This window comes from Corapipo altera, unplaced genomic scaffold, assembly GCF_003945725.1.
Source record: "Corapipo altera isolate COAL_440 unplaced genomic scaffold, ASM394572v1 53, whole genome shotgun sequence".
Taxonomy (NCBI): Eukaryota; Metazoa; Chordata; class Aves; order Passeriformes; family Pipridae; genus Corapipo; species Corapipo altera.
Window position 1 is genome coordinate 9,136,435 of NW_020884900.1, and position 24,431 is coordinate 9,160,865.

The 24,431-nt window shown below is 36.9% G+C and overlaps 1 protein-coding gene across 4 annotated transcripts in view; it reads right to left on the reverse strand.

Moving 5' to 3' along the window:
• Positions 1 to 24,431, reverse strand: part of ADK (adenosine kinase) — a 278,307-nt gene that overhangs the window by 59,357 nt on the left and 194,519 nt on the right. For all 4 annotated transcript variants that reach the window (XM_027649559.1, XM_027649560.1, XM_027649558.1 and 1 more), the window contains one exon: positions 21,096 to 21,266. In XM_027649559.1, the coding sequence (XP_027505360.1) occupies positions 21,096 to 21,266 (171 nt within the window). The remainder of the gene's footprint in view (positions 1 to 21,095; positions 21,267 to 24,431) is intronic.

Below are 24,431 nucleotides of genomic sequence, written 5' to 3' on the forward strand. Positions count from 1 at the left end.
CAGATTGACATTATATTTTAATACACATTTACATATTTGTTAACCATTACTATATGTTTAGTATATGTTAGCATATTGCAAATGAACCTGAAACCGCACCTGATATATTTCTTATTTTATTACATGACAAATGTAAGACTACATATTATTCTGAAGCTGAAATTAGTAGTCATAGTAATAGTAATTCAGTTTTGGACAGGTTATTTTTAGCTAACTACTTGCTCAAGCCCTTCACTGCAGATTTCTCACACCTCCTAAGTGTTCAGAAGTATAAATAATCTTTTTTTCCCCTCTGCCTGTAGTATTACATTTGTGTTTAAATATAACAGAAGTTATTTCAATCTATTTAGTTTGCCTCACACTTTCCAACACAAAGAATTCCTGTGATTTCTTCCAAGATGCTGTGTCTCTTTCATTTTACGCAAAATTTGAAAAGAGCTGTGGGGTCAAAGTAGTGCTGTTCTTTTGTTCAGATTGCATTCCAATTTGGGCTCTTGAAAATTTACTTCCTTCTCTTATATTAGTAATAATTTTTTTGGCCAAATACCAGATAACAAATGAATGGGAACATTCTAAAACAGTAGTGCTATGCTTTCAGAGCAAAAGTAGTGGCAATAACAGCACACCAGATGCTGCATTGGAAGTTTTATTTTAAAAGACAGCTATTTAGGGATTTAGGGAAATGAAGAAAGAATAGCCTGCGACCTCAGAAAAGTGGCATAAATTTGTCGAATCTCCTTGGTTTGAAGTTGTTTTTTTTTTTTGTTCTAAAGAGCTATGAGGAATGTGGTGCTCATATAATATCGTAAAATCTAATTATGTTATAGACAAGCCAGAACAGATATTCGGCACTAGCAGACATTCCTAATTCTTATCTCTTGTCAGATTTTTATATCATGCATGTTCCTCTTTCACTCAGGTTAACCAACTCTTCTGAATTATGCTTCAAAAAGTCACATATGACATCTACCATGCCATGGTTTGAAAACCACCATGTTCTAAAAGGCGTTTTGATCTTAGGTTTAGACCATGAAAATGAACAGTTTATTTGGAGCCTGGCTGGCTTACATGGCGAGTGGTGAACAGTTTGCAGAGGATACTGTGCTAAAAGTGTCACTTTTAAAAATAATATTGAAGCAGTTTTTTACAAACATGGCACTTGTCCAAAGCACATATGGAACATAAATATAACCATAAAATTTTATGCACCAGATTTGACCAAGGCCTTGAGTGTTAATTTATATTTTCTCCATTTTGCTGGAAGACTAGCTGCATTTGATAAAGCTACTTCATAAGGACTCTGTTCTACTAACATTTACACATCACACATCTGGACTTGGAAAAGGATTCTGAGTAAAAGAGCCAACTAATGTAGATCTTGTTTACGTTATGTGCAATTACTCTTGTGTCATGAATCTCCCTGGGATATCAGAATGTGCTGAAGACACCCAAACAATATTTACTTCAAATAAAAGTGCAAAAGCCTGAGCGTTCCTATCAATGAGCTTGGTACACATGATCATGTATAAAAATTAATGGTATTTGTAGTTGTAATAATATTGCATTTCATTTTTATTAATTATTTGAGTGTAATTAGAGCTGCCCTTAGCATCTGAAGATCTCTGTTTGGATTGTTTTTCTCTCACAACTCGCTCACTGCAGCCAAAGGAACTAAGTGATGGCAGTTGCAACACTCAATTCAGTTACATAAACACATCTTCCTTGCCAGATTCCCCTGCGGTGTTCCCATTTCATGAAGTCTGTCTCCAGCATTTAGTAATGTACTGTACCAGCAAGTTTCTTTTCATGTCACAAAAAATTAGGTCCTCTGCTTCTGGCAGCAGAGCAGCATGTGTGTGAGCATCACACACATGGAATCCACCCCACACCGGGTGGCTGCACCAGCAAGAGAACAGAGAAGAAATACAATACTCGAGTAGCTACAGAACAAGAATTGGATGTCAGATTTTAGCAGGAGAAAGACAGCCCTCGTGCAGAAATTGAAGCAGATTTATTCCTAAGGCTGTTGCAGTGCCAACAAATGTGAATGCACATTACACCTTTAATCATACACAAGGTGCATGTGCTTCCTTCTGTACTGAGTGTATTTGTCAGTAATGATAAATAACACTCCAGCCAGACTATCCCTGTAGGTGTAAACGGAGTTACACTTTTTAACATCACAGCTGGAACAAACATACCTTTGACTATGAAAGCAGTATGTGGTAAAAGAGGTGAGACATAGACAGAGTTACTTAATCAATCACACAGCCCATCAGCTGCAGGGACAAGGGGCTTTCTGGACAAAGTTTCCCACCACACGTGCCCACCAGTATGAGGCTGGGTGGTCATACACCATTGACTTGCTGGAGCTTCCCCTCCCCATGGACAGGTCACTGCTGAAGGCTATCTGGTAAATTATATAGGGACTAGTGGCTGTATGTCTGTGCAAAGGTCAGAGACCTTACAAGTCTTTGGGTATGTTTATAGAAGGCAGTGGAGCGTCACAGAGCTCTCAGAGCTACCTGAGATACCAGCCAATGGTAATTCACGCAGGATCACACAGCTTAAGGTACTCTTGAAGCACCAGCAAACTGTATCATCTAGTTTTGCAGGTTGCCTGTCCTGGGTCAGTTCAAATGTTTTTTGTTGAAGAGTACACCTATGCACTTAGAGGATTATTTGTAAATTCCACTTGCTTCCTAGAGAAACATAAAAATACCACGGGGGTTTTTTCTGAGACAGAAATAGAGGAGAACAAAGAGAATCCAAATAAAAATTGAAGTAGCTAGAACTGCTTATTAATGGTTAAGAATTATAACACAATGAAAGAGGCTTTTTTAAAAAAAAATTTTACACACTTTTCAGTCAACACTGAAGCTGTGCAAAAAAGTGTCCTTCTTTCTAATTTAAGACTTCATTTTCCTCTGGGGGTCTCTGATCACACTGAAAGAGTCTAAACAGCAGCATTGCTAAATAGAGCTGGAATCTGAACCACTGGGTGCCCACCTCCAGTTCAAGGACTTAAGCAGGCTGGATCAAACTTCCCAGTTAAAGTAGTTTTCTAGCTCTTCACTACAACCCCTACAGATAAATGTAATACCTAACAGCACCATGTCCACTTTCCTACCCAGCAAAGTGAGATTCCTTCTTTGTGGGAAGAATTCTGACACTACACGATGCAAGGAAGACAAGATCAACCATTGCATGAATGTAGATCAATTATACTTTTGCATCTTCACATGGAATTGCTAATGGCTGGCTCTAAGTGTTGACATGTTTGTTCAATAACTCATGTGCCCTGTTCCTCTTTAGTTAAACACATTTTCAAAGTAAGTTAAATGGGAACAAACCACTCCTGTTCCAGCATAAGACTGTCCACAAATGGACACAATACAAATCTCAGTTAAAGCTGTTGTGCTTAAAATAATGTGCTATCTCAGTTCAGATTAATTTTTCTGTACAGACAAGTCTTTATTAAAGGAGAATGACTGAAATGGTGGATTAAGTCTGCAGTCCTATAAACTGCTTTTCTTCAAATATCCGTATTCACAATTATCATATGTACATGTTATTATATGTTAGCTCACATCTCACAAATGAGAAAACATAACTCAAATATAAGAAGAAGCAGTCTAGAACTGGGATAAAAGACTTTTCATCTTCACTTGCCCGCAGTCACAAGTCATATTGAGATAACTCACCACTGTGCTTAATGATGATTTTGAAAATCTAGTACTTGGCTTCTCAATTCTACTGGTGTTAATGAGTTGCACACCAAAGTATACAAGTTACTACCTAAATGCTTCATAAATTTGCTATTTCTAAAGTCAAAGAAGCAGCAGGTGAAAATCACACCACTTTCTGTGATGCTGTTTCACCTAAAACTAAAAACCTGTGATTAGCCAAAAGATAGCTTTGTTTATGAGTTCACACTTAGAGAAGATGTCTTCCTGAATACCCCACATTATTTTCTTGAAATATTGTAGGTAAGTACCAGTATTTCACAGGAGCCTAGAGGTTAACTATATACTAGCGGAGGCTCTGCTGCTAGAAGCCACTGAGGCTTTCCTTCAGCTTGGTAGCCTAGGATTTACAATATTAGGGCTGCTAACATTTGCAACATAAAGCCTTCTGTAAATCAGTGTGTAACTGTTTGTTTAGAAAAGTGTGTGATACTCTCAACTTCTACTTTCAGTACTTGTGCAGAAAATAATCACAGTTCAGGTGGCATTTGGGTATTTTGTATTTCAGAACTAGCAAAGCAATCTGGTGACATGGTCATTGCTATGGTAACTACACTTTTGTAGTGAACATTGAAGTAAATAGGTACATAAAACATGTATAAGTTGTCACTATGTAAGTTACTGTTGCCCTGGGGCTGCAATAATTTCCTTCCTTTAAAATCGTTAAATCTAGCCATAAATACTTGGTATCTCTCAATGCCTTATTATTTCAATAAGATGACAAGGCTCCTCTTACATAATATAGTGCAAACACACAAGCACATCAATTTATCAAAATAGGAACTTTTTGAAGAAGTAATTTACTGGCCTGTAAGTAGCAAACTATGAACAGGCTTCTGGCCTGGATAAAGAAAATCACTCCCAGGTTTGCACTCGGGCAAGGCTGAGCTGCTGTGGAAGGTCTGAAACGCTAAGAAATCTCTTCATCTCTGGGAAATATGGAGCCAATTTCAGGAAGAGAGCTCCAATGGATGTTCTCGTCTTCCCTTTATTCTTTGTCTCCTCCTCAAATAATCCACCAATGGCTGAGATGTGCAATTAAAAAAGAACTCCTTCAGCAAATAGCAGTAATGGGCAGAAAAATGTTTTGGTCTCCTTTCATGCTCTGCTCTCCAGCATAAAGAACGTTTGGCCTAAGGAGGCCCTCCTTTTGTGCCAGCAGAGCAATATAACACCACTGTTACATCTTTCATACACAAACTCGTTTTGGAACAGTGAAATGCAAGCTTAACACGTAGCTTAACACAGGCTTCTCACACATAGTGACAGTGAACTGATACTCAGAGAAGCACAGTTGTCTTCCAATTTAGACCAGGACTGTAATCCTGCTGAGCAGAGAAACAAAGGGACCGGTCTACCCATGGCAGAGAATGAAGGCAGCACTGATGGGTCAAGTGGATCCCTTGGGATCATTTCCTTGGGTTAGATTATGTATATGGCTTGGAAGTTCTATGCTTCTGAAATAAAGGGGATAGTATTTTATGACAGCTGCATTATATCATCATATCATATGGATTAGGATGGCCATGGAGACTGAAAAGCCTGCACAGTTATCAATGGTGAGGGAGGTACAGCTGAGTAAGTCTTTAATAGAACATATACCAGTGTATGTCCAGTGACTGGATCAACATCAACAGACACCTTTTTAAACTAGAGAGTCCAGCTGCTGCAAGATAAAAAGAGAAAAGGTGCTAATTTTATGCATGATGAGAAAGTATCCACCTTAATGTATAATTGATGTTCTGGTCATGACTCTAATGCCAATATTAAGTTCTGTTTTTCACTAAAAGCAAATATTTGACCTCTGTTTACTATGAAAAATACTGTGTCAAAACTGTACATGTTTTGAATGTACTTTCTGAGAGTGTACAAGAACTTTATTTATGAATACATTGGCAACTAGGTCCTTTACCACAGATACACGATGACTGTACCCCAAAAGGTTTAACAAATGTCATAAGTAATCATTGTTTGAAATTTGACATTCAGGTTACATTTAAAGCTGGAAATTCACACAGACTACTCATGATTCTTTTATCTAATTATATCTAGAGGGACTACAACAGTGCAGGTAGCTCTAATATGGGACCATTAAAATGCTAGTTACCTGTCAGTCTTTGCCTCATGATTTTATAGACGGTAACAATTTTGCTCTGAAAAAAAGAAGCCCAAGAACTGTATTTTGGTTTCTTTTTTTTCAGATGGACTGCCTCAAATTACATCCCTGTTCAAAAAAATCATGTGGCCACACACTCTTGGACCTTCACTTTAAAATATCCCCTATGTCTCTGCTGCCTTAGCTATGCTGTACAGAGGGAACTTGAGACAGAAGTTACAAGTCTGAAAATGGGGGCCAATAGGGAGCAAGGTCTCCATCTTCCTCCAGCAGTAAATTCCTAGATCAACTCAGGCTGTAATGTGCAATTTCACATTAATATAACTCCACAAATCACCTCCTCAGAGGCTTCACTCATCAGTAATGCTCTCACTTCATTATGCTATTCTGCTGATAGAAAAGGTACACAAGCATAGGTTAACAGGTTGGTGTACTGTGGCTGTTTGTCTTATGCTCTGTTATACTTCAAAACCTGTTCTTATGAGCCAACACCAATACAAAATGATTTAAGGTTGAGAGAGGTAGAATTTTTGCATTGCTATTTAACCCTTGGGGTTTTTGTTTGGAGTCCATGAATGTTGCTTTAAAAAAGCCGTACTAATGATGATAATAATGATGATGATATTATTATGGTATAATATAAAAATTATTATTATTAACACATTCTATAACTACAATTATATATAATTATTATGTAACAATATATTATTACTAATAACAATGGAAAAACATCACCAACATACAGCAAAAATCAGGGTATGAGTCAATAATTTCAGTATTAATAACTGCAAGTATGTTATAACAATTTTGAAATCCATAAGCATGAATATAAATTCAGAAAACCCAGGGTTAAGTTTATACTGAAAAAATCCAATTACATTAAAAGATAGACAAGCAAGTTATTCGTACATTAACTCCTACCTGTCTTGATACTGCAAACGAAAACATACATGAAAAAAGTGTAGCATTCTGAAAACATAATTCCTAGATAATTCAGTACCCCAAACAGTAAAATATTTAAGTAATAACAATAGTTATTATATAGTTTTACTATAGGATACTCTATCATTACTATTCTCAACAGTAGGACAGAGACATCTCCCTGACACAGCTCTTTCATGGCGCTCTTGTGCTTACAGAGGACCAAGTTAACAAAGAGCAACGAACCTTTCACAAATCTTGCATCACACAATCCCTGCTGCCACATTAAAGATTAATGTGGCAATACAGGGAAGCCCAACCTCCTTTCCCTTTGCTCTCCTGCATAAGACTTAGGCATAATACAATCAGTGTATTCTTAGCCCACAATCTTTCACTCTGTTCTGCTAGAATTCAACAGTTGTTTTAAAACATGGGGACTACTATTAAAAGTTGCTGGAAGTATTCATGCAGAAAGCTGAAAAGATTGACAGTGAATTTTTTTTACTTATACAGCAAAGACTAATTTGTATTTTACGCTGTTTCAGCAGTCTTTAACTGTTTTCTTCAAAATCACTGGCTCAGTGGCACCATATGGAGCATGTTGAACTTAAGATACCAAGAATGTGTCCAAGATATATCTCACTCCAGTGTGTTAAAACATTCCACCCTGCAGCTGTCATTATAGGAATATAATTCATACTCTAAAGTTTAAAGAAAAACAGTGTAGCTTACTATGCTTATAAAAATATAAGATTCTTTCGGTTCCAAGTAACAGTCAGTAAATGGAAAACAGTTAATCTTAAATACTGCTGTCTTAAATATTTGAAATTTTAACTGATCATGAACTGCCTTAATTCTGTATGATATTTAAGACTATAATATTTAGGAAAGCAAACAAAAAAAACTATAGTGAAGGGACTCCTATATCTAGCCTTAGCATAGACCATCATTACTTTTTTTTCTTTTCCATTCATTGCATTTCTTTTAAAAATTGATATATGAGACTACAGAGTAAAAACCCTAGCTACATTGTCTAATGGCACTGAACAAGCATATCATCATTGTTATGACATTTCACCTCTCTCTGGTCATTACTTCTCCAGTCTTTTGTTTGATATCTCTGCTTAAAATGTAAGTTTCTCAGGACAGGACATGCCTCTTACTCTGTTTTGTACAGTGTATAGAACTCCAAACATCATCTATAAAGTTATCTGCTGTAAAAATAAAGGTAGAAGATAGGCAAGAAAAAAAGAACACATGATTTCTTAGAAAAGCTGTCTTGGGATAGACACATTATTCAAATAGTCAATTTGCAAACGAGATGCCTTAGAAAAGGTTCCACAAAACCATTTTAACATGCCAATCCATCATATATTCTGCATATGATACGTTTCAGAGAAAAACTGTTTTAGAGAATTTAACCATTTTATTGATACAATTTTTCATACGCCTTTGTCTGCAAGGTCAGGAAGTTGTATGAGGCTCAGGGGACAATGTTTTAGAAATCTTCTAAAGTTATCCCCTAATAGTTTACTGATAAATGGTAAACACATATGTAAGGCTTAATATCCTGGAGGTAAGCAGTAAGTTGTGTGTGCCTTGCTGGCAAGCTGGGGATCTCCCCTGTTCAATATTGTCAGTGTTCCACTTACAGCCATCCAAGGACCAAAGATACTGATGCAGGCTGAGCCCTGCATACCTTATGTCTCTAGCCAGTACAATACGAAGGAGGCATTTCATATTTGCAGAGAGATTACTGGGAGCAGGAACGTGCAAATGGTTTTTGCAGGATGGTTTGTTACAGAAAGATGGCTGGTTGGGGCAGCTGAGGGCACAGAAGCTGGCTGGTGACAGAGAGCAGTAACTCAGTCATAAGTACTGCCCAAGACCTTGTTATACCTTCCACATAGCTGTGACGGGCAACTAAGATCCACAGAAGTGTTTGAAAATGTGGAATTGAAAGAAGAAAACATTGCAGAGTTATACCAAATTTGCACCCCTGGCTGTGGCTGGGTATGATGTGTTTGATTCCAGAAGAATGAAATGCAAGAAATATACAAGAAAAAAAAAGTAGTTAAGGAAACGTTACGAAAAGGTTAAGCATCGTAACTTACTTGGATGTTGATTTAAATTAGTAACACTGTTGGAGCAGCTTAACAGAGACAAAATTAGTTACATTTCAAACAGTTTGCAGGATGAATTGGATATATTTCAAATCTACTTTTGTGAATTTTATCTACATGAAGTATAATTTTTCTTACTCATAATCCTGAACAAGGATTAATTGCAAGAGATCTTATTAACAGATGAACAAAACAGTAGCACTGAAAACATTTTTTCAATTCTAATGAAAAAAAAATCCATTAGAAAACTTTCCACATATTGTATAAATTGCCCAATTCTCTCCACACACCTAAAAAAATCATTACTGTATCACTTGACATACAAGATTTTGAAACAGAAAAATTAGAGGTTTGCTTTGCTTTGTGTTTTGTTACATGAGACACTGTTCTAAAAGTTGTTACCTTGAACAACATCCACAAGTCAGAATGTCTGCACAGCTTACTCCTGAATTAAGCATTTTCCTGGTCTAGAAACACTGCTCATTAACCTAGTACATACTCTTCTCTCACTCTACATCTATGCAAATGCCCTCCAAAGTAACTCACTTCTGTTAATTTATGTTGCAGTATTTTACACAGTGCATTTTTAAATTCCAAATACAAATAAAGAGAACCTGTTAAGAGTGGTAGAGGTAAAGGTTGGTTAAAAAGTGATAACTGACATTTAACTTTCTAAAATAAACAACTCAAATGGAAGATGTGCAAAATGAATAGGTATTGTTTGAATAAAGTCTGTTACAATGAAGATTCTCCCCTAAAATACTTGATATCTTTACCATAAAAGATAACTTTGGGATGAGTTACGTTGTCACTTCCATGCCAACTTAAACATTATCCCAAGAACATATCTGTAACACATAAACCACTGAAATATATACATGCACCACTCATCCTGAGACACAGAGTTCTTGTCTGAAATATGAAAGGAACTCATCTGCAAGTAGAGTTAATACAGACTCCTGAAACTCATGGCTTCCATGGTGTACTCTAAATAATGGGTCCACCTGCCACCATTCTACACTTCAGAACACTCCGAAGTGTGTCCACCCACCTTTCAGATAACACATGGTCAGAGATGGGTTACAACTGGCCAGCATAAGGCTGTCTACTTCTTCAGTTCTTTTCATGAGTTTAGATTCTAGAAGAAAGATATTTGGTTCCAGATGATGAGTGTTCTTTTTTGAGCAGTGAGATTCAGTAGTTTGACTCATTATCGTAATTCACATATACCAAGATGCAGCTCCATCCAAATCTGGCATTTACTTTGATGTTCAAATCAAATGCATAGTGTTTGGCAACTACATATGCAGAATTTAAATTGACTGATCCATTTATCTGAAACTGGTATGTGTCCAAGACCACTCACAGATGTATTTCCTGCTCTAGTAGAAATTCCGACAAGAGGAAAAAGATATGTTAATCATAGCTGTTCCAAAATAACATGTATATCAAATACTGTGTGTTAAGACCATCTGACTGTCCATCCACATAGGTCATACATGTTTCAAAAAAAATTAGGGAAAAACAGGTAAACTGATGGTAAAAGATCCTGCAATTCCACGAAATTTCAGATATTTTTCCAGTTGCAGGAAGGTGCTCCTTACAGAGCAATCAGGACTGCCCCAACAACACATTTTATGGCTACAACTTCATTTCTCATGAAAATTCCAGTTCTTTTAAGAAAGAATCTTGCACAACCTGGATAGGTCAGCAGTCCGACAGACAAGATAAAAATACCCTGGTCTCTCAGAGGAATTCCAGAGGAGAAACACACTGCATTAAAAGAGATCCTGAAAAGAACCTAATTCTGTGAGGTCTCCTACCTGCCAGGGATCAAAGATACTGTCCATAGCTCAGATTTACAAAAATAGAATCCTTCAGAAGGACAGTCACAGGGAAAGAGAAATGAACAAGCTCTTGACCTGCAGACTGGTTTTGACTCAAAGGACAGTAATATCAAGATGAAGAAGTAGAATTTCTCAATTTCTCAATAAAAATAATGTTTCCCTTGAATTGAGATATCAATCTTTAGCATCAGAAAAAATTAAAATAAAACTCCTAATTCCAGAGATATTTGGGATATCTTCAAACAGCCTAGCAAGGCTGTACCTTGATAACAGAAGAACAGTTTGAAAAGTATCACAAAGCACAGGTTAATTGGGCATCCTAAGGGTCTTCCATTGGAAGGTGTACCACTTTCCCATTGCTTTCAGGTGGGCCTCTCAAATGCTAAAGGTTTTTGCTTTTTGACAAGGACAGCCCATGTCCTTACAGAGCAGGGAGAACCAGCTGGCTCTAAGGCTCGGACCAGAAGCAGATGCTGATGGCCAGTTCCTTTGTAAGGATGGAGGGGAAGTCCTTCCCCTTAGCTGTGGGTGGAAGGAAGCAACGTACTACTAGAGAAACTGTTGCTTCCAAATGAAGATGAGGAACACAACTGTTTGTTGAATTTCAAGTTCAGAGTAGGGAGTCCCCCTCTGCACAGTTAGAAAACTAACCAACTAACACACAGTTTTATATAATACAAAATTTCAATTGTCCCAACCATTAGACTGTTACAATTCTCTCCTTCAGAGGAAAGCTCCTTCACCTGGAAACCACTTTAGCATGGAAAGCAAAGTGAGCCATGTATGTGTGTTTCTCTAATGTGACTGCATATGTTGTTGGTTTGGACACAGAATATGAGGAGTCAAAGAAAGGTTGACTTAACGTTACTTATCACACATGGATTAGCAGCAGTTTCATTAAAGTAAAGGTTTTGTGGATCATTTTGGTGGAGAATTAAAAAAAATTAAAATGTAATGACCAGGAGGGATAAGTTCTGTTAACTTAGAACAAAATCCTATAGAGCAAAGCAATTTTTCCATGTTGCTTCCCTGGGAGGTCAGTACTTAAACAAATGGTACTGTAAGTCAGAATACAACCACTAAACCTGAAAATATAGCTTAAGGAGACACTTTCATGTGGCTGCAAAATTGTCACCTAAAGGTTGTTGTAAATGGGGTGGCTTAACTTTATAAATAAGGTAAGGTTTTGGAGATCAATTAAGGCCTTTGGGAAAACCATGGATGCTTTTATGTATCTTTCAGATACATTAGATATCTGCAGCTGCATTTTTTCTAATTCTTTTACAAGCTTATTTCCTGCCTTTATGGCAACTCTTTGAAAAAAGTTTAGAAATTAGTAAAATATTTTTGCAACTCTTACATACATTAATGACCCATTGCATATGCTTCATAATATATTGCACATTTAGCTTTCCATTTAATGCCATTTACAAGAGGGATAAATTACGTTTTAATTGTATCATTAGTAAATTTAATCAATGAAAATGTCCCATACTGTAAACTCTAATGTCTTTACTCTAAATTCTAATTAAAAATTAAAATATAGATTTTAATCAGTAACAGTTTAGCATAAATCAGTTCTAAATGCCTTTAACATATATGTCAATACATGAAGGAAAAAATTTTTTTGTGTTAATTTACTTATACATAGCAACTTTTCAGTAGTCTTAAGGAAACATCAATGGGTTACATTTATTCTTTTAAAATATACAGTAGAGACCCCAGTGACGGAAGGTTATATAACTAATTAGAAAGAAGAGAGGTTCAAATGCCTAGGTTTGCTCTTTGTCGTTGAAGAAAGTCAGAAAAATGAAATTAGTTAATAGGTTTGTAATCAGATGTGAAACAGTCTGGATGGAACAAAAATATTATATGAGCTATATAAACAGAGTGAAGGAAGATTTTGATGGAGAAAGATAACATGATAAAAGACCAAGGTTAAAACTGTAGTTTTGAAAAAATAGTGCTATGTAATATTATAGAAAAATAGGTTAACATAATAAAGATATTGCCAATTCTATTCCAAAACCCCTAAAGTAGGTTTCCAAAATTTTGTTCATCATCATAGTCTTATTACTGATTCCTTGACTATCCTTCCCTCTTCTCCCCTTTCAAGAACACTTTGTTCAGATTCAAATTTATAAACAAAGCAAGTATCAATACATACTCTTTAGGTAAAAAAGGTCTCTTTTATATAAAATCCACTGTCCAAGAACATTTACAGCTAATATCTGAACTCATCCATGCATAATAACATTCAACTTAATACCTGCAGATAAAACTATTTAGAATGGCTGCATATATAACATAAGTCAGAATAAAAAAGGATATTGCTGTAAATACTATGCATTTAAGTCAGCCAATGACCCCAACTGTGTTTCTTTGCTGTATGGCTTGGGAGACCCTAACAGCATTGCCTGGCTAGACCTCATGAAACAGAGAAGTTAGCAGGCTTTCCCTTTCAAAGTCCTTTATACCACCATGTACTACCCTCTCATCTAGTCAGATCTAGTGATCATGTTGCCTGGGAAAGCTGGGCCAGCTCAGTGATCCAACAGTAGCCCAGCCCACCGAATTCACTCTTGCCATGGACATAAAATTGCTGAATCTGAGTAAAGGGGGTAGATGACATCATGTGATAAGGACAGGGGAGAGCTCACCTGTCAGCTCACATCAGATGCTTTCCACGGGGATAACAGGGCACTGAATGGACAGTCCACTGCAAGGACTGTCTGTAACAATGGAGAATCCCCAGTATATGCTGGCACAAAAGACTTCAGCATGTCCTAACAATACTCTGAATCAGAAACTGGCTCCATCTGCCCTAAACAGAGCTTGAAATGTGAAGGCATTGAATTAACCTTAGCTGGATTGGAAAACAAACCTTTATTATAACTTACATATTTCACCTGCATTGCTATCTGCAAATATCTGTGAAATTGCACTGTTCTGAATTTACACTGATTTAAAGAACCTTTTGTGAACATTTCTGCCTCCATTCTTCTAGTTCTTATCAACTGCATAACTCAATTTTATTCTCTTATTTTCTGTGTTTCTTAAATTATATACTAGATATTATATATTACACATTTTTTGCCCTAGTGATCTGATTATTGAAAAGGCATACGCAGTTTACCTTCAAAAGGCTGTCAGAGACACACAGTAGTATTACATTGAAAAGCCAAGTTCTACACCTCTTTTCCTCCAGACAGGTGAGTTTTGTCCAAAATGTAGCCAGCAGCTGACAACATCTCAGGACACTTAATTGAAGAAAAAAGTTAGAACTCAATTTTGCTTGTTCCTGGCTGGTGTGACCTTCAGCAAATAACCTTTCAATTGTCCACCTGTAAAACAGACAAGACTACACACCCACCTTTTTGGTTTATCCTGAGCATTAATGTTTATGAAGTGTTATGAGATGCTCTGGGAAGTGCTACAAAGTGAAAAGGGTTATCAATCATCGTCAGTAAAACACAAGCTGGTGAAATACAGTGGAATCCGCCTTCCTTTCTCACAGGACATGTTCTGTCTTGTGCTGTAAGCTCTCCAGTATTCACAATCTTAAAAGTATCTCAACACTGCATAGTATAAGGAAGGATAAATATCCCTAAGCATTCCGAGAGACTATCAGGAAATATTTTTAGCTTTAAGAAGTGAAGTCTGTTGGAAAGTATAAACTTTGCTTCTAAATACCTGCTTGTTTTCTGTAACTGGAAAGCCATTTTTTGAGATAGGATTCCTAAATTGCTTAAATATCTAGGCATTAGCTGAAAGCAGCGCTATACATAAATTTAAATACTTGGCTCTCCATTTTCCTTTCATTCATAATGTACTAGGTAAACTATACTAAAATAATTACTTGCTTATTACTCATGAATTTCAGTGCAGCAGCTGAGACAATGTAGATAAATAAGATGATTAATTGAGACAGAATGAATCACAACAAAATATGTTGTTGTATAAGGTATGATTAACTCCACAGTGATTCATATCATTTCAGATAACAGGGCTTTTATCAGAAATGGCTGCAAGGTTGGGAAATGATTTAAAAGCATTTTATCTTAGAGAGCCACCGCAGTTCACATGGGAGGGAAAAAAAGGAAAAAAAAAGAGAGGAAAGAAGGAGAAGCAGATTCAGTGTCTGCAGCTGAAATAGCCTTGGGCTGTTTCAGCATCCTTCCCACAGCACATCTTTGCAACACGCCATTGACATTATCCACCTCCCTTGTGCTAGAGATGCTCTCATTTTTCAGATAGCCACAGTTTATTAGATATTCCAAAACTGAGAAAGTTAATTTCATGAATTAAGGAGCAATATTACAATGCCATAGCTGTCCCATAATTGAAAACACAACACCTGCACCAGGAAATAGGCTTCCAAATTGTACAAAGACATCAAAGAAAAATAATATTTATATTTTCTCCATTCAGAATTACACTTTTTAATTCCCAGGCTCCCTCTAAAGACTGCAGAAATCCTAAATGTAGGATTTATAAAAGGAAAATACTATCTGTTTACCGCAGTTTAGAAAAGCAAACACCAGCAGCAGCTGACCCTAAAAACCTCTACCTGTTAAAACAGAAGGAAAGATGAGATGTCTCCTTACAAAATATTTTCCCATGTGTATTTAACAAACTGGGTCAGAATATCTGACTACGATTCTTAACTGAATCTCAGACTCCCTGTAGGGAACTGTGCAAACCTCAGTCTCTCACCCAGCCTATGAACTGAAGATAATTACCCTCACCTGTGGGGCAAGTTTCTAAGAACTTCTGAAAGCATAAGGAAAAAGAAAATGCTCACATATAAACTGAAATGCAAAACACTGACATCCAACTTAATTTAATTTAAGATGATTAATGTTTTTGAAAACTTAATTCCAAATGGATAAAGATGTAGAAGCTCAAGGTAAAGGCTGAACTCCTAAGGATGACAGTTTGCAAACAACCACTGACTGAAAATGGACCAGGTCCAGTAAGCTAAAAAACAAATGCTTTTTAAGGGCTCCTTATGTAACAAACATGCAAGTTAGCAGTACAGTAAAATAAGCCTCTTCAAGATACTCAGTTTCAAATATGATCTAGTATTTGCCTTCTACCAATAACTTCAAATATTTAAAAATAATTGTAAATCTTTACTTGTAAATAGTTCAAACAGAAACATCAATTTGGTGATATTTATGGCATGACCAGCCATCCTTTTCTGTGTTTTTTACTTCTTGGTACCATCTGATACAGAAGAACAGACTGAAATGCTGGACTCTCTTTCATTATTGAAAGTCAAACTGTATTTCCTTTCTTCCGCACACCAAATTACATCTGCCACCTGATTTTCTCCTGACTCTTATTTCTTAATACTCTCCTCAGAATCAGACAACTCACCAGTGTGACAGGACATTCAGGCAGTTGTGGGAAGCTATATGCTAGGTCTAGAAACAGTAGCAATTGCACAGTGTAGATTCAAATCAATTCACTTAGGCCATTATGAATGCACACTAGTTTGAAAAGAATCACCATGAGGCTTATTTATCTTATGAAAGTGGTTATGTCTCATTCAAGATTCTTGTGGGCTGTGGGCAGATTCCTAAGCCTGTAGGTATCAGTCTGGTCCCAGGTGATAATGAAGCAGAGGAAATTTGCAGGTGGGACACTGAAGGTTGTCTGCAGTGTCATATCTTAATGTAATATATCAAAGCATGTGGAGTGAAAGTTGTTTACGGCAAGGCAATAGACCAGTTTGTTTGGAAACTGTCATTTAGGTATAAATCCTACCGTGTTGACATAGTTCATGCAAGAAAATTTAGCAGCATTTCCACTCATTCCCCTGGTTAAAATAAGCACAAAACTACAGACTGACTGCAAGTTTAAAATCAGGAGCACATTACCTCACCAAAACCTCAGTTTTATATTTACTGTTTTTCCTAGCCACTAAAGAGAATTTTCCGTGTCTAAAGAGTCTTGCAAGTCTCTAAAGAGACTTGCCTTTACAAAGGCTTACAGAGGGTCTTAAAGACTGTGTCCAAACCACCTATATTTGTAGGGATCTTTCTGTTAGTATCTGATACCTCACTTGAAAATATTTTAAATAAAGGAGGCACAATGTACTCCTTCAGTATAACTGTGAAGAGGAAATGATGACAAGACCTGTTTGATATCTCATTCCATACAAAGGCACCCATCTCTTCAAAGCCCAGGATTTCTAACTTCCTAACCACCACTAAAGCTATTGTTATTGCTTCTTAAAATGTACAAGTCTTGCACACAATCTGCTCTCTTTTCAGTGCATTTGCTGTCACACCAGCATCAATTTCCCAACAAGCTCACAGATGCATCTGTCTTTGCAGAACTTCAGCTCACAATCCTGTAATTAATTTGTTCAGAAACTGGGTGTTTAGAAGTAACAACTCATTACAGTACAGAGGATGAGGATCTAATTTCCAAGAATAATTGCTATCTTAGTTTTATTATATTTGTACTTCGGAAAAATTCACAATTACTCTTCTACATAACCTCCTCAACTTCTACTGATGGCTCTACACTGTATACCTTAAGTTACATTGTTGGCTTTTGCTTTTTACTGTAAAGCCCTAAATGAGGAGCTCAGCATGTCTGTAATTCTAAAGTTTCTAAATTCTAAAATTTCTCAGTGATGCCCTGCCCACACATAGCAAGAGAACCCAGAAGATCTTTACCGCATCAACATGAACAAATATTCCTCTGAGTCATGAATTGGTGCCATATGCAGGGATGAAACATATGAAAGTCTTGCAGTGTCCCTTGAATTCTGAAGAAACTGCTATCCAGTTGCACATCCAAAAATACACAGCCTGTTTCCCCCCAAAGTAGTTCCTTCCCTGAGGAGACGCCATTGTAACTCACATCTTTTGGGGAGACTGGAAATTGAATTCAGATTCCTGTACCCATTATTGACTTTGATGGGTCAAGTATATCAGAGACATCAAGCTTTAGCCCTAACTGGGAAAATGGAAAGAGATCTGGGAAAGAAATATATACAAATTTAGTCTCCTTCACTTGCCTAGTATAATTTCTGTGCAGGAAACATTCCACAACTCTGTGTAATCATGTCACTTGCAAAGCTTTCACTCCTTTGACCATTCTGTTACTGAAAGTTACTTTGAGTTGTAAAATATGTATTCTAAGGTGAGCTTTTACAGCCAAATTAAGCAGCAACTTGTGACAAAGCAGTTATCATCAGGAGATAATTGACCTTATTTGAGAGTTAAGCATCCTAAGGCAAAGTAGAGTGTGCTTAATCCTGGCAGGTTAATTATCCACTGATTATGGTAGCTTGGAAGGTATTACTGCTAAGAACCATTTGCAAAATGACACTATTAAAAAAACCTTAATTTAATAAAAATTAAAAGCAATGACAATAATCAAGTTCTCCAGTCATGTATTGCTACATAATGACTGCAGAATGACCCTAATTGGTTAGTAGCAATGACCATATAATTATTCCTTTTCTGAATGTGCTGTACTAAATTTATTATATGAAGTACAGTTAATAAATATCAAAAATCCAAGCAAGATGTTTAGGTAGTTATAAAAGGGATTTAAATAAATTATCAAAACACCAGTGGTCACTGAGTTAATGCTGAAACTGATACATGTTCTGAGTTGTTACCACAGCATTCCATGACTCCACTGCAGTAAAGGGTATGCTGGCATTTACATTCTAAACCAGAACATTTATTCTGAGAGGTTTATAACTTGCCCATTTTAATTACCATCTGGCTGAAACTTGAAATAACCAATCTCCATTCAGATGTAAATTTTTAAGTAGAAGATGTAATTTAAAATCACTTTGCCAATTGTTTTTAGTTTAGGAATGGCAGCAATTTGGAATTTTGCTGCACTTGAATGTTTTTGTATTACTCAAAAAATAAACAGCTCAGTGCTTAACAACAGAATTGTATTGGTCTATAATGTGGAGTGAAGATAAATATAGGGAAGAATAAAAATTGTGTCTAAGAGTATTGTTTGTACTAATAAAGTAACAACCACAACACTTAGTATGCCTTGCTTATATATTAACTTGTGCGCTTACACTGATGGAAATTTTAATAAAAAGAAAAAGAAAATCACACTAAATGGGCAAAAATTTGGTGTTGGCTAGCTGAAGTGGTTCATTGCCCACCAGGACACACACAGACACAAAAAAAGTCCTGAATACACTGGTAGTTGAAATCAAGAAAGGAGGAAGCTACTAGAAGGCACGACATGCCAGAATGAGCTTTTTCTTGAGTTTTGCAACCACTCTTTACCAACAAGCACATGCAGAGAGCAGAAATACTGACAATCAGAAAACACAGCAGCTACTCCAAACTAGAAGTGTGGTTTCAAGTCACACAGGAAGACAAGAGAAAAAACCACCGCAAACAGCATTTCAACAACTCAAAAGAAGCAACAGCCAGCTTATATGGCAGGAAGCAGAGGCCAAAAAATGACAAGGGTTCCATGATTAGTATAAGTAGCAAAAAGGGTGCTACTCTGAAGTATTAATATATATTGTACTGCCAAGTTTAAGGACGTTCACTAAAGTTTAAATAGCATCTATTATCCTGAAAGACACCAAAATGCTTCAGATATTGCGGGGAGTCTTTCAACTTTAACAAACACAACAGTCCTATCCAATATTTTATGACAGCAGGGGAATAATGTCGTAAGAAACTGAAATGACACAGGACATTTATGTAGACTGAATATAATTTCTAAAATTGCATGTCACCTTATAGCGGACTATCGCCTATAAATTACACAAATATACAAAATGTAACAACCTATAAAAAATAGCACCTAATGAACCACTGCAATCTGAATTATCCTACTAGGTCAATGCAGCAGTATTTATACTAAAGACTAGCAAGGTTTAATCCCAGAAGTTTCTACAAAGCCCATCTACCCCAAAATTGGCTGGACTTAGTATTACGTAATTTGTGAAATCTGATAAGACGTTTTGTGTCGATATTACACTGCTATTAAATCAAAATATTCAGTACCATCTTTGTGAGGACTGTATCATGAAAGATGTATAAAGGCAACGGTTAGGAATAGCAGCATGTCTGGAAAATACTTATTCTGTGTAGTTAACTATAGTTAAAAAGATTTCGCTTATCCCACTGCATTTAAAAACATTGTGATTTTCTTTGTTTTAAAAATACTTATTTTTAAATTTTTTAAGTCCCATATCTGTAACAATGCTAGTCCCTAATGTGGACATGTGGACAACAGTCTAAAGACTGACTTGTATTGGTGCAAGTCCTTGTTGTCACAATCAGGAATAACCACTGACAGGAGTAAGTTGCTTTTCCATAATTTTCCTGTACTCATGTAGTTATCTTGAGCGACAAACCCACATTCCATTTAGGTGTGTCACACTTTCCAAGGCTTTCTCAACCCTTTCCTGCTGAGCAAACTAATAAATATTTAAGAACACTTTCTAAAGTGGGAAAAAATCAAAAGTGACAGCACTAAGATGAGTGAAATCTGAATTAATTTCATCTATTAACACGGACTTCCAGGCAGAATTTCATGCAATCTGTTTGCCAACTTGCACAGCAAAGATAAGCCCTCCTTTGACGGACTGCCAGTCCATCTACCATAAAATCATCGAGAACCTTTTAAACCAATTATCTATTTCTTAGTTTTCTCCTTCCACTTCTCCCCAATGAGTTGTCTTCATCACAGAAAATGCTATTAATAGCAGTAGTATGGGTATGGAATCAAGTTACAGAAGCTCAGTAGTAGCCCTTCATATGTTTCCTTCCAGTAGACTTAACTTCAGGATGAGTACATCATGCACATGGGCAGTTATTCCAAAGCAGCCAATTTGTTGAGTATTTCCCATGAGAATAAGCAGGTTGTAAACCTCTAACAGGTCAAGTGACATCTTTGACATCTATTGAAATATCCCAGTCCAGTGACCACAGATTTGATTTTGCAGTGATGGAAAATATGGTCAGATTCCCTCTATAAAAAAAGCAGCAGGAATCACAGAATCATAAAATCATAAAGGCTGGAAAAGACCTCCAAGATCACTGAGTTCAACCTTTGACTGATCACCACCCCATCAACTAACTGCTACTAACGTAGCACTAACTGCCACGTCCAGTTGTTTCTTGAACACTTCCAGGGATGGTGACTCCACCACCTCCCTGGGCAGTTTGTTCCAATGCCTGACAAGCCTTTCAGTGAATAAATTCTTCCTGATGTCCAGCCTGAGCCTCCCCTGGCACAGCTGTGTTCTGGGGAAGGAGGCTCTGAGACACAAATACCTCGGTGCAAGGGATATGAACACTTCAGTTAATTTCTTAAGACTCACCGTTTCATTTCCAAAAAGAACATCGACATAAGGCATGACTTTCATCATAGGCTCTTTGTAGAACTGGCTAATAAATGGTGCAGAAAGATTCAAGCTGAAGATCTTGTTGTTGGCAGAAGCCTGAGTAGCCACTTTTAATACTGCTTCCGGTGACACCGTCAGGAAGAATCCCTGCAAGCATGCAAACAAATCAATGTATGTTACTAATTTCATATTAGGTACCACATCAAGCACGCTGTTCCTATAAAGTCTCCCCCAACCCACATTTGTCATACATGTGCACAGATAAAAACTTCTGGGAAATACTGCTTTTCCATTAAGGTATTAAAGAGGTGACAAAAAAATCTGCATATGCCTAGCACAGACTGCCAAAATTAAGCATAACTCCCTACCTCTGCATTCCATGTAGTACACTCTCCCATGGTAGCTAAGACTAATGTTCATATTTTAAAACGTGATATAATTCTAAATGCCCCTTTATAGTAATAGAGACAATGAGACTGTGCTGTTTAATTCCGAAGTTCAGTATGACGGCTCTGTACACAGCTAGAAGACTAATGAAATCCTTTGCCTGAAAAATGATTACCTTATTTACAATAAAGGTCTTGAATATGCTGACTTTGTAGCAGTTGTTATTGTTTTGCAGGAAAAACCTAGGGGGTTTCATTTCCACATATGTATTTTATTTGTCCCTCCTCTCCCAAAAATATTTTTCTTTACTCAGAACATCAACATTCAAGTTAAGTATCAACCGTGAAACAAAATAAACAGAACTCAACCACAAATGACTACTTGTCTACTAAACAGTGAATGCTGATTTCAACTCTGTATGAAGAAGACTTCAAGGTTGCCATTTTGAATTTAGCATTGCAGATGTTACCTCAACCTGGAATGTGTTCCAGGAGCCATGTAAAGATCCCCTACAGTTTCCTTAGTCTACTAACTAGACAAAGGCTTAATCTTTGCACTAATTAAACAAGTTTTGTATGTTTGGTTTTTATAAGCCTAAAAGTAATTTTACTAACTGTTCTCAAAACTCAGTGAATGATAGCAATATTTAAGCATGAGCAGCAAGTGTTAAATTTAAGGCCAGAGATAATGTCTAAGGCACAATAATAAACAACTTTGAGGAAGGTCTGACAAATAAAACATCATCTCAGTCCTATCTAGAACACCACCACCAAGACACTCTACAAGGTGTAATACTGAAACAGTATAATGTTCCAGTTTTTATCCATATGATTATGCTTCAAATCACAGAATATCTGTATTTTTAGCCTGCATACTTCAGGTAACAGATCATCCTAGGCATTCTATGGACTGAAAAAAATAATATAATGAAGAGTCTATAGATTAAACACTGCTTTGAGAACGTATGTATTTATTTTTTCTTTACTCCACACTCTCCAGTCTATCAAATACACGACTGATTTCAAAATCTGGGCACAATTCACTACTTGACAATAAAAGTCCAAAGGGCACAAGAATCCTAAACAAGTTGTGGAGTTACTAGTACCTTGAACAACTGAAAGCCTGTAAACATCCAAGCTTCTCTGATATTTTTACATTCTGAAGAATTAGAATGAACAGTTTATATAACATCTTATCTCCATAGCAATCTCTACCATCTTTTAGTTTTTCATTTAATGAACAGAGACGGATTTTGTAAAAACTGTTCCAAAGACAAAATAAAAACCTTTCAAGGGAAACATGTTGCCAGCTGTGGATAAATGACAGATTGCTCTACAGTGGTCTACGTAAACAGCAACCTGGTCAAATAATTAGGCTTCTTACCAATTTTAGGCTAAAAACTTCATCTGAACTAAAATACATCTGATTGTAATTTAAGGTACAGAACACTATCCCTATGGGATCTAACTCAGGCCTGCATCCAACTCCCTTTTCTTTGGAAAGGCAACATAAAAGTACTGAGAGACAGATAGGAGAGCTTGTTTTTCAGATCCTGCAAAGTAAAGGCCAGGAAATCTCAAGGGCTATAGCTCTGTCTTCTGGGTTTCCTAAAAATCACTTCTGCCATTTAATTGCATTCTTCCATGACTTTATTTATATTTTTATTTAAATAAGTGTTTGACATTAACAAAAGTTGTGTGTATGAGAACTCTTTGCCAAGTGTAACATTGCTTTGCAAAATGAAGTTGTAGCAATATCATCAACACAGTGGAATTAACAAAATAGGGAGAAAATGTATAAAATGTATAAAATCTGACCTGAACAGATTTGGGTTTAAAGAAACCTAATTCAATCCCCCTCCTTAAGTATTTAAATCAAGTTTGTCTTTATTTTTAATGGAATTCCAATTGCAGTTATAACCAGTATAGTTACAGCAACCCATCTCCCCAAGTCTGAATTACAACTAGGTAAGCCACAGACCACCCTACTTGAGCACGCTACAACTGTGTACAGGAATGAACCCCACTAAAACAAACAGGTTTTCTTATATCTCACCGGGATTCCGAGCAAAGTCACTTTGTGACTTCCTTAGAAACTCAGTCCACAGGCTCTTGCAGCTGCCACTGCTTTTGTCCTGACAGATGTACACAAAGGAATGCCTAACCCAACTACTCCTACCTGCTCTAACAATTAACTGTTAGCCAACATCAGCTTTGAGTGGGAGAATAAGTGTATCCTAGTATCACTGGTATAAAAGACTTTGTATTTCACTAGTAAGAAATTCTGTTCCCATTAACAAGAAGGTAAGAGGCTTCTCAGAAGATGTTCTTTAGCTACCTACACACCTTAGTGTAGTTCAAAGTTCTGGGAACCGATTTACCCTCAAAACCCAGAGGTACTTTAAAACAACTATGAGGAAAATACCTGTGATCAAAGGATGAGGCAGCCAATATACAGATATTCCGAAGGAAAATGAAATTACTGTGTATCTATCTATCTTAGTGAACGAAGGGGTTGCTGGTTGACAGCCAGCTCAATATGAGCCAGCAGTGTGTCCAGGTGGCCAAGGAGGCCAATGACGCCTTGGCCTGTATCAGCAATAGTGTGGCCAGCAGGACTAGGGAAGTGATCATCCCCCTGTACTCGGCACTGGGGAGGCCACACCTCGAGTGCTGCATTCAGTTCTGGGCCCTCGCTTTGAAAAGAACATTGAGCTGCAAATGGCAACAAGACTACAAAACACATCTTGTGATGAACAGCCCGGGGACCTGCGTTTGTTTAGTCTCGAGAAAAGGAGGCTCAGGGGGGACCTCATTACTTTGTATAACTACCCAAAAAGAGGTTGTAGGGAGGGGGGGTTGGTCTCTTTACCATGCCTACAGTGAGAGGATTAGAGGAAGTGGCCTAAAACCAAGACAGGGGAGA